This window comes from Morus notabilis, unplaced genomic scaffold (genome assembly GCF_000414095.1).
Source record: "Morus notabilis unplaced genomic scaffold, ASM41409v2 Scaffold1633, whole genome shotgun sequence".
Classification (NCBI taxonomy): domain Eukaryota; kingdom Viridiplantae; phylum Streptophyta; class Magnoliopsida; order Rosales; family Moraceae; genus Morus; species Morus notabilis.
The window spans coordinates 107,793-121,800 of NW_010357002.1; the positions used below are offsets into that span (position 1 = coordinate 107,793).

Genomic DNA, 14,008 nt, shown 5'->3' on the forward strand with positions numbered 1-14,008 from the left:
TTTCCAATCTGGGCATGCCGTAATTGGAGCTGAAGCAAGTTATTTGGTTAAGAATTTGGTAACTTATAACCCAAAATTTTTGCCATTTTTTATACACATATTTTAACTGTAAGAGAACACGGAAACATGCTTTGTTGTTGTTAAGAAATGGGGGAAAAAGAAAAGAAAAAGAAACTTTTGCTTAAATTGTAAACTAAAGAAGCTTTCGTGGTGCTGACGTTAAATATTGTTTCATATAAGCTTTATGGTAATTTCTGACTCTAAGAGAAGAATTTCCTTTCGTAGTAAACGGCTCGCTGCAAGGAGTATTGGGTTGAGTTTATTATTTAGAATTTCTCAAAATTCACTTTCTTTTCTGCTTTTAGTTATTTTATTTTCTTGTTTAATAGATATTGGGAAAGTTTTTGGTATAATAGCTTGAAACCGGAACAAATTTTTCTTAGATTTCTTTGTTGAGTAAAGTTTTTGAAGGAACCATCCTGGTTGGAACCTAAGTCAGGCTGCCTAGAGGCAGGGAATGTACTACTGGCTTCACCAAAGAGATTAACTAGATATTCTCAGTTGCTAATTCTAGTTATGTGTTTTTAGCTTTTCGAAGTCATTAAGTTTGAAGTTTTTTGTTTGTGCAGGATTTCTCAGTTGAGGAGCTCTAAATTCCAAGAGTTTTGAGGGGGGTTTGATTTCTTGATAGCAAGGATTCATTCTTTTCTTGGGGAATTCCATAGTGCTTTCTTCATTTTCATGGATATTTTGTATTTCAAGGATCAGAAATGTGGGAAAGATTGCTTTGGTTTTTGAATTTATAAGTTTATGCTGAAGGAAGGTACAATTTGGTCGCTTTGTCATGAAAGTACGCGGCTATTACATTTTGTTGCTGCTAATGAACCTTAGCTGTTATGAGACAAATTATAATAGTTGGTGTTGTATGATTACAGATATTACCATTGGTTATCATTTTCATTATTGTTAAAGGGTTTTTTGAACAGATTTCTTTCTTTTTCTTTTTACTGGTTCTAAAATCTGTCGAATTGTTTGCATAAGAACTTCTGATACAATTTCCCCAAAAGAACTTCTGATAGAACTCAACATACAAACCTTTGCTGCACATCATGTGAATATATTCAATTTCTTTTTGGTCTTTTCATTCTCAAAAGCAGTTCAACCCCACAATCATACATAAAAATTTGAACAAATATAGCAGTCATTGGTGAATCGGTTCGTTGTTATAGATCAAATCATAACCTATCTAATTCTTTTCCAGATATTTGTAACTTGTGAGAAGGTATTACTTGGTTCAAAACGTATTCTGATTGAATTTTTGTTTGATTAATCACTTTTAATGCCATTTCTTAAATGACGACAATCCTTCAGCTTGACCCGTTTGTTATGGTAACTTTTTGGTGTACTGATGCAGGTGTGATGGAGATATCATTGTTAAAAGTGCTTCTTGATAACATCTCTTCATTTTTCCATTTATCATCCTGTGTTAACATAAATTCAGAGCCATTTCTGAAGTATTACCAGAGGGCAGAAGAGATATTGAAGTTGTTGAAAACAATACTTGATGCTTTTATCGACTCTGAAGCAGCTTCTAGTGAAGTTCTTAAGAAGTCATTTGAAGAACTTGGTTGTTTTATTGATGATTTGAGGGAGCAGTTTGTAAACTGGCATCCGTTGTCAAGTAAAGTTTATTTTGTAAGTTACGAACTTTTACTTGACGGTAGCTTGTGAATTGGAATTATTTTCAACTTATTCGTTTAAGGTGCAGTTTCCTAAATTGAACTTATAGAATCAACGTCGTCATGATAAGTTTGTGTTTAGGCAACGGGGTTTTGATTATGCCTTTAGTATTCTTAGTGATCAGAGATATCTTGTAGTCTATTCTGATAATCTTTAGTTACGGGAGGCATTTATGTTCATTTGCTGTATTGGTTGCTGATGTTTTTCTCACTCCAAAGGATCCCTATGTTCTTGTGGTTTTGGTTAATCTATGATGGCTTGAAAGTAAATAGTTTGTGACGGGACAGAGTGTCAAGTGGTAGAAATTATAAACTAACAGAAGTAGTGGTGGTAAAGGTTGTCTGTGATTGTTGTGGCAGTACTATTCATTTATTTGTTTGTTGAAGGTGGTGGTATAAGAAATGATGAAGCATTGTACAGTGAGAAATGTTCAATTGTTGGTCTTCTTCGTGATTGTGTACTAGGGCTTTAGGTTTTCTACAGGAGTCACTTTAGCTAAAGAATTACTTCATAAAATACAAGATTCTATCAGTTGAGTTTCACTTAAAGCTCTATCTCTAAATGATTTCATCTGTTGCATTTATTATGATTCTTTTGTTTTATGCTGATAAATGATCACGCTTCAAAGTCAAAAAATGGAAAAGGGTTCATTCTTCACAACATATAACCATTTTCTTTTGTTGATGATTATTTAGGCTCTACAAATTGAATCGTTGCTATCGAAGATTCGGAGTTCTAGCTTGGACATCTTCCAGTTGCTGAAGTCTTCTCATCAAGTTCTTCCTGATGAATTGGATTCAGTGTCACTTGAGGTAGCAAACTACCCTTTTTTTGGCCCTGAAGTAAACTAGTAGTTAATTATTGTTCATATATCCCTTCCTGTGTTGTAGATGTAATGCATATTGTTCAACATCTCTGGTTTATTCCTAATAAAGTTAGACTATAATGAAAAGGCATCTATTTGATTGTGATTGCTGCAGAAATTCTTTCTAGCCTTTTTAGTGTTTAAGTTCTTAGTTAGAACATGTGATATAAAATGTCTCACTCAGTGTAATTGATTGCAGCACTGCATACAGAAAATTAAGCATTTGGGATTTGAACAAATGTCAAATGTCTTAAAAGAAGCTATAAAATATCAAGTGGAGGGTGGTGGACCCAGCTCAGAGATCCTGGTTAAAATTGCGGAGAACCTTAGCTTGAGGTCAAACCAGGATATTCTTATCGAGGCCGTAGCACTTGGAAAGGTGAAGGAGAACGCAGAGCAATCTGAAAAGACCGATGAAGCTGAGTTTATGGATCAGATGATTGCTTTAGTAACACGCATGCATGAGAGGCTTATTATGATAAAGCAGTCCCAGAATTGCAGCCCAGTTCCAATACCTCCTGATTTCTGTTGTCCTCTCTCTCTGGAGCTAATGACAGATCCTGTAATTGTGGCATCAGGACAAACCTATGAGCGGGCCTTTATTAAGAATTGGATTGATCTTGGCCTCACAGTTTGTCCTAAGACAAGGCAGACTCTTGCTCACACCAATTTAATAACCAATTATACTGTAAAGGCTCTAATTGTAAATTGGTGCGAGTCAAACAATGTAAAGCTTCCCGATCCAGCAAGGACTACGGGTTTAAATCAGCCATCACATCTTCTAGGAAATGCAGATTCTGGTACGACCAGGGATACACCCGTTTTTCCTCAGTCTAGGGGAAACCAACCAATGTCACCCGAATCAACTCGGCCCATAGGTTCGCCAACTACGATCTTTACCGCATCAGGTGGATTCGATCGAGAAGGAAGTTCCCCATTGCATCCTCGTTCTACATCAGAAGGCTCCTTGTCTGGTGTAGCTGGAAACGGGCAGGGCTTAGATATTGCAAGAGTGTCATTGACAAGTTCTGAAGATAGGTCCACTAACTCCGAAGAAAAGAGTCCTGATTCAGTTGGCCAACCGTCTACATCACCTTCGAGAAAAGAATTATCCAACGTTAATGGAGTTGGAGAGTCATCTCAGAGACATAGTAGAACTGTGTCAGCTTCTAGCACAATTTCTAGTGCTAATTTTCCGCAAGAAACGCCAGGAGATGCCAATGAGGCTTTACATGATTCAGCAAATCTTACGGGCTACAGCAGTGATGCTTCTGGGGATGTTAAAAGAGAGCCACAGGCTGTTGCTCAGGTTCCAGCAAGGTCTAGAAGCCATACAATTTGGCGTAGGCCATCTGAGAGGTTTGCGCCAAGGATAGTTTCTCCTGTTGTTGAAATGAGAGCCGACCTTGCTGACGTTGAAGCTCAAGTTCGTAAGCTTGTTGAGGAGCTACAAAGTAGTTCGATCGATACCCAAAGAGATGCAACAGCTGAACTTCGGTTACTTGCCAGGAATAATATGGATAATCGGATTGTTATAGCAAATTGTGGTGCCATTAACTTGTTGGTGAATTTGCTCCGCTCGGAAGATGCAAAAATTCAGGAAAATGCTGTTACTGCACTTCTGAATTTGTCAATCAATGATAACAACAAAGCTGCAATTGCTAATGCCAATGCGATTGAACCTTTGATTCATGTCCTCCAAACTGGTAGCGCCGAGGCGAAGGAGAACTCAGCTGCCACTCTATTTAGTCTTTCGGTGATCGAGAATAACAAGGTTGCAATTGGAAGGTCTGGAGCTATTAGGCCATTGGTTGATTTATTGGGGAATGGGACTCCCCGAGGGAAGAAAGACGCAGCCACAGCTTTATTCAATTTATCAATATTTCATGAGAACAAGGCCCGGATTGTTCAAGCTGGAGCTGTGAAATACCTAGTAGAGCTGATGGACCCGGCAGCTGGCATGGTGGACAAGGCAGTTGCTGTTTTGGCCAATCTTGCTACAATTCCTGAGGGAAGGACTGCGATCGGCCAGGAGGGTGGGATCCCTGTTTTGGTTGAGGTTGTTGAGTTGGGTTCGGCTAGAGGGAAGGAGAATGCAGCGGCTGCTCTTTTACAACTCTGCACAAATAGTGGTAGGTTTTGTAACATGGTGCTCCAAGAAGGGGCAGTCCCACCATTAGTGGCGTTGTCGCAATCTGGCACTCCGAGGGCGAAAGAAAAGGTACGTTGGTTGCTGCCGAGGATGGTTGCCTGAATCTCTGTTTCTGTCTTGCACAAACACTCGTTAATTTTTTCGGTGAGAAATTGATTTCAAAGTTTTCGATTTTGCTTGCAGGCGCAGGCACTTCTGACCTACTTCAGAAACCATCGGCATGGTAATGCAGGGAGGGGTTGAGTTTTGTAACGGAAGCCTTTGTGTAACCTGAGGTTTTGACTCAAGCTCCATAAACGGTGTACATTTGACGGTGAAAATAATTCATAATGGAAGGTCTTGTTTTTGTGTATTTTACATGATTTGTTGAGAGAACAAAAAAGGAATTATTTATGAAGGATTTGATTCAGTCTTGTAAAATACTTTGTTATATGAATGTGGGAAGAAAATCTTATACTTGTGAGTCTGGTCTTCGCAGTGAGCTTGGACAATAACATCACAGATTAATAATCAGTTGTATTCGTTAACATAGGCCAAGATTTATTATGCATGTTTCTTTTTTTTTCTTTTTTTTATTTTTGTTCTTGTGGTATTAAAAGTTGAAGGACTACGGAACAAAAATAAACCCTCCTATACACGGTTCTTACAATATCCGTTAAAAAGAGAAAACCCAGATCTCTGTTCATCTTCCTCCTTTCTGCACCATAGAACCCAAACCTCCCCCACCGGTGAATCATCCTCGAGAAGATCTCCTAACTCCGATCTGCACGTGTTCCGGCCCTCTCCACAGGTCCCGTCCCTCGCCGACAACAGATCACTTAGCCCCCGGCATCAACCCTGACTCCACCGTCAGATCTTCGCCTAACAAACCCAAAACTCAGAAGTTGTGATAGTGAATACCCACATCTCAGTTGTGTGTTCTTTCTACAATCTGTCGTTTTGTATCTGGAGAAAGAAATACGAAAAAATTGAAAGGAAAAAAATGCAACTTTGAATTACTATTGTTATTGAAGTCCTCTTTGCTGCTTCTGCACCGAAGAGGTCATACCAAATGCATGGTCTCTTTAACCATACGGTCTTATAGAAATGTCATTTTTTTAATTATTTATTGATGAAATTCTTCTTCCAGTTATTATAGTGTTGTTACCACATGTACACTAAAAGAGTAATGTAACTGTAGTACAACATTGCCATATATATTTATAAAAATATAATCATTAAAAACTTATATATGTGTACACATCCTAATATATATATATATATATATATATATATGAATGAGTTTTGGCAATGCTGTCCTACAGATCTCGATGGCCTAGTTCTTTCATACCTTTTGGAGGACGAAAGGCTCCAGGACTGGATGGTTTTTGTGATGGTTTCTTTGGTATTTTTTACCAGTTATATTGGGATATTGTGGGATTGCTCGACATACAAAATTTTAGCATGAAAAAAAAAAAAAAAAAAAAACCTTCATGACTCAAACGGAGTACAAGAGAACCTTTTTGCTGTTGTTGTTTGTTATTTTTAGGGTACGTTGATTTCATTTCATGACTCAAGTCATTACTCAAGTCTTATTATTACAGTATTTTTTCTCATAAAAATTTAAATTTAATTTTTTTATTATAGTTTTTTTCTCTCACATATATAACTCAAGTCAGTTCGATAACACTTATTCCTATTTCTCAATGATATCCCACGATCAAGACAATTCCCGCGAAACTCTTTCATTTCATAGAAGTTTTTTCTTATTCTTACAAAGCAAATAGCATTTCCTATTGATTTGTCTGTTTCCCTCTCGACTTTGGATCTTAGCACCCCAAAAGTCTGTCTGTACAAACGATCTAGGCCTGTATTCGGAGTTTCCCTGGGGTTGGTAAGGCGAAATGGGGCCACCGGTAGCACAGCCAAGACAGCGATGGGTTTTCTGCCCCTGCGGGGGTAGAGTGACAGAAGTTTTGAGGGGAATCCTGAAGCACCACCACGAACGCTACCGCGCGTTCGCCTGTGGTGCGGTAAGGCACCACCCTGTTGTGCCAGCAGCCAACTCCGGCGTGTCAGCTTAGTTATCCTCATCAAGCCACTTACTTGATGTCTAGCTTCCCAACAGGTAGACAGTTCCTTTTCCCCCAGATCAATGAAGAAGGGGGAAGTCAGTTGATTCTTCCGAAGAACCGGAAGCGAAGCGCTATGCCGGGGCGGGGGGACGGGAAAAGAAACGGCTCTGAAGAAAGAAATTGGGGTTCCCAATGCTTCTCCACGCCCAACGAGATACGCCAACCTCGGGATGCTTTACTCCTAACCTCACAAGTTTCCGAGACGGAGCTTAACCTGAGTCTCGGTTAAGTTATGTAAAAAAAAATAAGCCCACAAGAGTTATGTTTGCCGAGGCTTGATCAGAGAGAGTAAAGAACGTATACAGCATTCTGAGCTCTTACTTTCTTCCCTTATTTTCTGTTTGTCTCCTTACAGCTGGTAAATGTTTAATTTCCTTGTTTAAATATGGGATTTTATAGGCAACCATTTCACCAGGCTTATAATATGATTTTGTTAAGAAAGTTGCCTTCTACTATGTTAACAGTTCCAATTCCAGTGTCTATTATCCGAAAGGAGCGGAGTAATTATGAAGAGATTTGGTCAAAGAAAGAAGAGAGAGAAAATAACAACTAAGAATCCAATCCGATTACAAAAGTATGATTGCATACATTAATAATAATTATTCCAAGAAAGTATAATTATTTAGCTGCATGAGGCAAACAAATAATTTGTACTCTAGCTCTGCTTTTCCCAACTTGTTTCATTTGCACCTCATAATTTCCTTCCTATTTAATTTTCATGAGAGTTCTACTTCTAGAAGACGTAAATATTACTTGCGAATACAGACTATAAATGGACCAAATCACTGAAATATAAATGGAAAATTTTTGGGGGACGAAACAAGAAAAAATAGGCAAAACAAAATATTTTTTGAATAACACTAAAGTTGTTAATTGATGGCCTGTTTAGTTCGTTAATTTGAGTTTTCAATTCAAGTTGAGATGTGATGTTGTGTGAAAATTTTTTACTGTAGTAAAAAAGTTAGATGTGACTATTTCTGAAAATTTTTTACTGTAGTAAAACTCGAATTCTAAACTCGAATCAACGAAAAGAATAGGGCCTGAGCTCAGGGAGGCTGCAACCCTTCCGGGCCTTAGTTAGCTACGTCCCTGGTTGAAAGTACTTAACACAAAAGAAACAGATTAATAAAAGATCAAAATGTCACGCTCTGAGGACCCTAAATAACAAACTATAATAATAAGTAATGGTCGTGCGACACATAGTTACGTACCCTAGGCATATTTATAGAGCTAGCGTCACTCTTTGGAAGTCTGCTTTATGTGAGAAAAAGAAACAACCAATATTTTATATTATATATATATATATATATATATATATGTGTGTGTGTGTGTGTGTACATATATTTGTCGAGGAATTAGGTTTGTTTTTCCTTAAGAAAATAAATCATGAAAATGGGCCTTTGGATACAAGACGACTTCACAGCTTTAATATAAGACTGTATTGAATTGGAGGTGTGGAGTGGGGTTGGTGGAATAACGAATCTTGTTTGACGCGTTTTTTTGGGTCGTTGGCCTACTCAGCTTTTGGCTTTCTAGTATTTATTTATTTTTCGCCTTAAATCCACGTTTGAAAAGTCTAGAGATACCCATCAACCCTTTACATTCTTAATTTTTTAATTTTGTGTGTGTGTCTCTCTCTCTATATATATTCGTATGTATCTATCTGTGTATACGTACTTGTACACTTGTAAATAAATCATGACAATAAGTCTAACCATGCAAGTTGCTGTCTTCAATTTTGGCTTCGTCTTACTTACTAAGTTAATTAGTGTTACCAAAGCGGTCATTTTAAATTTTTTTTTCTTTTGATTTCTTTCCACCCCGAAAAAGGGTGCGAAGACTAGATCTGACTGGAGTTCAAACAAGTGGATCCGTTCACTTCGCTGATTCGAGTTGAGATGTAATTTTGTGTGAGAACTTTTTACTGTAGCAAAAAAGTTAGATGTGACTGTTTCTGAGAGCTTTTTACTGTAACAAAACTCGAATTCTAAACTCAAATCGGTGAAATGAACGGATGGTAGTAGGTACAACGCGATTATGAATATTTGTTTCACAGAACGAGAAGAAAATTATAGGTTGTTTTGCAATATTGTTTATGTGCTTCGACTTACACCCATATTCGTTTTAATGTGCAAAAGAAAGAGAGTTATTTGTAGTGCAACGTTCACTAAACCTTAATATTCCTTTTTTTCCCAAAAAAAAGAAAAAAAATCCGTAATATTCCTTTGAGTAATGTGGTGGGGTTTAAGTCAACGGAAAACATACATACATATATATATGGACTTGTTTTCCACGAAAACCTTTATAATAAGGGCATATTTTAATACAAGTGAGGATATGTGTTAAAATTTTAATTTTATTATTATCAAAATAATTTTTATCAACTATCTAATCTATTATAACTGTTTGATTAATATCTTATATTATGATACCTATGAATAAATAAATTTTAGAATTAGAATAACCATTAAAATCATTGTAAGTTACGGATGATTAATAAAATTGTTTGAAAAAACATGTTGCTCGTCCAAAAAGACATGCCCATTGTATGAAACATATATGTATGTATGTCCACATCGATCAATGGTAGTCGGCAACATGGCAATTATTCATATTTGTCGTTTACAAATTTTAAACTTGTTGTTTATGAAAAGGAAAAAAAGAAAAAGAAAAAGGAGGATGCCACTAATTAATCCTTGAATTTTAGTGTCGCTTGCACAAATAACAAATAACATGTCGATTGTCTTTTACCATTTTAATGTCCTTTAATCTAGAAAAAGGCATATCGCTTATATAGTCCAAAAGTTTCTTGTTAAGCATTTCTTTTTTTCTTAAAAAAAAAAAAAAAAAAACGGTTTATCACCATTAAAATCTCCAAAATTAGATTGCCAAAAACAACATGTCAATTTTATCGTAAAGGTTTTTTAATATCGTATCATTGATTGACTACTTCTTCTGCCCTTATAAGTAGCTAGGTTAGGAACTTCGGTTGTTTTAACAATTCAACAAACGACGTGTCATTTTCTTTCAAAATCTGTTGTCGTTCCCCTTCCCAAACATATGTACTTAAGTTTTATTCTAAAAAGTCCTATGTCGTATACATCAAAAACGACAAGCAGTATGTCGTTTGAAATTGAAAGGCACTAACTTGAGGTGAAATTACTGAGAATTATCCACAAGAATGAACCAATCAGGACAGACATTTCAATCTCAAATATTAAACACAAATTTCCATATCTTGCACTATATGCACACAAAACAGACAAAATCCAATAACTACAATAGATATATATGTACACGCTCTGTTATCTGTGTATATAACATATACATCAACCACCTAGACTATCGGAAGTAGAGAAAAATTGGCCATATGAACATTCTTCGGCGTATTGGGCACTTGAAGCAAGCAAATTGACCTGCAATTTAGCATTTCTCATTGTATTTAGTCTAACCATTTTCTGTGTCCATACAATCAACAATACCAAAAACGACAATGCGTATAAGTTACCTTGATGATCTCCCACTTTGAGCTTCGTCGCATAGAGGCTGCCAAGACGCTCATGTTGAAATCCTGTTTTTTGTTTTTTTGTATTTTAAAGAAAATAATGGCAAAGTATTTGTTAATGTCCATAACTCATAGAGCATGTTTTCTCGCATAGAAAGATGACACACACAAACTGATAAGACATTGATATTCAAGTGGAACAAAGGTGTTTTCTATTGGTTTTTAGTTTTTTTTTTTTTTAAGCGGAGAGGAGAGCTAAATTTTCATGCCAATGCCAAATAAAAGGGTTCAAACTACAAAAGTCGAACCTACAAACCAAACAAAGCCTTAGTATTTAGATAAGAAATCATTCTCAATGCAAATAGTATCAAATTTGATATACGCAATGCTTGGTGGCACTTGGTTATTTATCAATTGATATGTTGATTCTTTCACTTATTAATTTATAGCATTATCATTATTCAATTACTTAAAAAATTATAATTTTTCTTTTATAAATTTCAAAGCTTAAAATTTATGACAGTAGATATAACATTCAAGATGGCATCACGTATCGGAGAACAAAATATATTAACATATCAAATAATCTCATTTTTATAACTTTTTTGTCAAATACATTAGTCTAGGACTGACAACCATGTCAGTGAAAACAATCTCAGATGAAGTTAAGAAAAGGAAAAAAGAAAATAGAAACTTACTCTGAATGGATCGCTCCTTAATGACTGTACAAACATTGGATCTCCCGAATCCAAATCCTGCAAAAGAGAAAAAGCATACCAAGAGTTTTAGCACAGACAATCTGTGACCACCTAAGCAAGCAAAGAAAATACAAATATCTCATCAAACAGAGTAAATTATTCTGTTACACCCGAAAATATTTATTTTTAGATAATGGACTCAGAACTTGCAATTTTGGAAAATTGCACTCTAAACTTTAAAATCAGTAGCAATTAAAGTTCAATAGCTAATGATGATATCAAATTGACAGTTTAAGACACGAGATTTGTACATATGACATGTTTGAAAAGTTACGATCTTTACATTTTATGTGTGAATCTTATATCTTAAGCCATTAATTTAATAGTATTCGTTAGTTATTTGACCTCAATTGTCACTGATTATAAAGTTTAGGATGCAATTTGATAAAATTAAAAATTTAGGGTTCGGGGTGCAACAATGCAATTTACTCGATCATCACTTTAAATATATAAAAAAGTACCTCCAAATAGACATCCCTGAGTCGCTTTCCAGATTGAGCACAGAAGATTCGGACAACATGTTCATCCCAACTCCCACTAATGATGTAATCCCTTCCATTCATGTAATGTGAACGAGTATAGTTATGAGCACTTCCTGTTGAAGCTATCTCAAGGTTCATTATCAGCCTCCCATCTGCTGCTGATAGTTGCTTAACCTGCCAATCCTCAAAACTTACAGGTCTTCATAATCAACTTCGGGATCAGCAAGAGGTAAAACTTTGGTCCCTAAACTATGTTAAAAGTCTCATTTTGGTCTCTAAATTTAAAAATCGAGAATTTTATTAGTCCCCAAAGATCTGATAGAAATAGCATTTGAAGCACAGGAGCTAGCATTTCTTTTTGAGGCTCTTTCTATTAGTACTTAACAGATTGTCTTTTTAAGAGTTTAGGTACTAAAATGAGCCTTTCATTGTTTAGGGACCAACGGGTTAACTAAGCATAAAGCTTGGGGTGATTTACACTAATACACCCAATTGTTTCTATCATTCATCAGTTGGATCCCAAACTTTTGGTTTTTGCATTTCGGACTCTAAATTTGACAATTAAAGGCAATGCAGTTCAATCGATAAGGAACATTAATCAATGAGCTGAAATTAGGGTCTCAAATGCCAAGATTAAAAAGTTTAGAGTCCAACTTGCAAACCAATAAAAAGTTTTGACTGCATTTTGCGCAAAAGTCATGGGGAATTCTATCCATCAATTGACCTTTTGTTGCTATTGGACTATAGTAGCAACAGATTTTCAAATTTAGCATCTTATTTGCTAAAATTGAAAGTTCGGTTCTCCAAGCTACCAGACACCAATAAATTCAAGATGCATCAGTGAAAAAAAAAATCAAATTTATTTAAGAAGGGTGACACCACCAAAGTGATTAAAATGAATAACATCCACAAAATTCATAATGTTTCCCATGAAACTTTTTGCCAACAGAAAAATAAGATTGTGTACTTGTTTAATTAGGCATACCTCATTGTCAATAGCTGAAACTAGCAAGTAGAGGTCGTCAGGAGAAAAGCAAACCGTGACATTTCCTCTTGAGCTTGAAGCTGTAAAGCAAGGTTGCAATGGGTTCTGTCTCAAATCCCACATCTTCACATCATGGTCAAAGGAAGAGGTAGCAAATATAAAAGGTGAATGGGAAGCAAATTTGGCAACGTTGATGGGCTCGCGATGAATATTAGCGAACAATTGTAAGCGTTTTCCCGTGCCAAGGTCATATAGCGCAACGTCCTTTGAGTAGCCACTAGCAAGGAGCTTCTCATCTGTTGAGTTGACATGAAGAGAAGTCAACTGCTCGAAACTTTCGAAAGCGAAATCTGCTGGGCCGCAACAGGAGTCTGAGCGTTTTGGTAGGGTTTGATTGATGTCCAACAGTCTCAAGGAACCATTGCAAGAGCCTGCAATAAGCTACTTGTTCAAAAGATGAAAAAAGGATTAGTGAATTATTGTCACATTTTAACAAGGGCCAATATCTAGCAATTATGATTCCTAATACTAGAAAATTTGATACATTTTGTCAAGTTCTATTGGAAGGGTAAGATTTGACATAAATGTGATTCCCAATACTAGATAATGTAAATTTCGTTGGGGTATAAACACAAAAGTATGAGAAAAAGATTGAGATTTCGTTCTAGTACGACTTATTGAACATATAAGAAAACATGCAAGGAAAAAGAGCATACCTTTGATGGATACTTCTTAAGCCAACAGAGCCCCAAAACACTACTCATTGCTCCCACGGATGGGATATAACTAACAGTATTCCCATTTTCATGGTTGATAACGACGACTTCACCGCCAAGGGTTCCAAAAACCATAAGACTAGGGTCTAATGGATGGTACTCAAATTGCCTTGGACGAGGCCTTTTACCTTCCTCTTTAAATTTTCTGCTAAAGTTGGATACTGGATGCAAGAGTGGCCATTCAGAAGACCCCAACTTGGCAGCACAAAGAGACCGCGAGAAATACAGCAGATTAGCATGGTAAGGGTCCAAATGTTTTGGCCTCGGTTTTTTCTGAAAATACATCTTACTTGATCCCATTTCGCGCTTATGCAAAAGACTGACAATACTTTCTTTCTGCTGTCTTTTGTAAGGCAAGTACTCAAAGTTTTTCCGGTAGATAGTCTTCGCCGTTACTCTATCAATCTTAGTAACAGGCAAGTTATCTAAAACCTCTAGAAGAGGCAACGAAGCAACCACGTATTCCCTATAATATTTCTCAAAGCATATGGGTGAAGGATGGTGGGATCTATACCTCCTTAATGTCGCATTCATAAGAAATTCATCTTTTTCTTGAATCTGCAATTTTCCAAAACAATTAAAACTTTATGTCCATCCTTTCCCAATGTTAAATTATACCAAATCTTTCCCT

General features: G+C 36.3%; 2 protein-coding genes across 2 annotated transcripts in view; one reads left to right on the forward strand and one right to left on the reverse strand.

Moving 5' to 3' along the window:
* Nucleotides 1-632: 632 nt before the first annotated feature.
* Nucleotides 633-5,285, forward strand: LOC21392747 (U-box domain-containing protein 4). Its single transcript, XM_024164002.1, has 5 exons — nucleotides 633-823; nucleotides 1,415-1,695; nucleotides 2,436-2,552; nucleotides 2,805-4,826; nucleotides 4,941-5,285. The coding sequence occupies exons 1-5, from the start codon at nucleotides 811-813 to the stop codon at nucleotides 4,998-5,000; spliced, it is 2,493 nt and encodes an 830-aa protein (XP_024019770.1). The 5' UTR covers nucleotides 633-810; the 3' UTR covers nucleotides 5,001-5,285.
* Nucleotides 5,286-10,061: 4,776 nt separating this feature from the next.
* The window catches only part of LOC21392749, a 6,150-nt gene continuing 2,203 nt past the window's right edge, over nucleotides 10,062-14,008 (reverse strand). The window contains exons 5-10 of the mRNA XM_024164025.1: nucleotides 13,318-13,935; nucleotides 12,602-13,042; nucleotides 11,596-11,790; nucleotides 11,075-11,131; nucleotides 10,380-10,442; nucleotides 10,062-10,287 (exon numbers count right to left, since the gene is read on the reverse strand). Coding sequence (XP_024019793.1) covers nucleotides 10,201-10,287; nucleotides 10,380-10,442; nucleotides 11,075-11,131; nucleotides 11,596-11,790; nucleotides 12,602-13,042; nucleotides 13,318-13,935 — 1,461 coding nt within the window. The 3' untranslated portion in view covers nucleotides 10,062-10,200. The remainder of the gene's footprint in view (nucleotides 10,288-10,379; nucleotides 10,443-11,074; nucleotides 11,132-11,595; nucleotides 11,791-12,601; nucleotides 13,043-13,317; nucleotides 13,936-14,008) is intronic.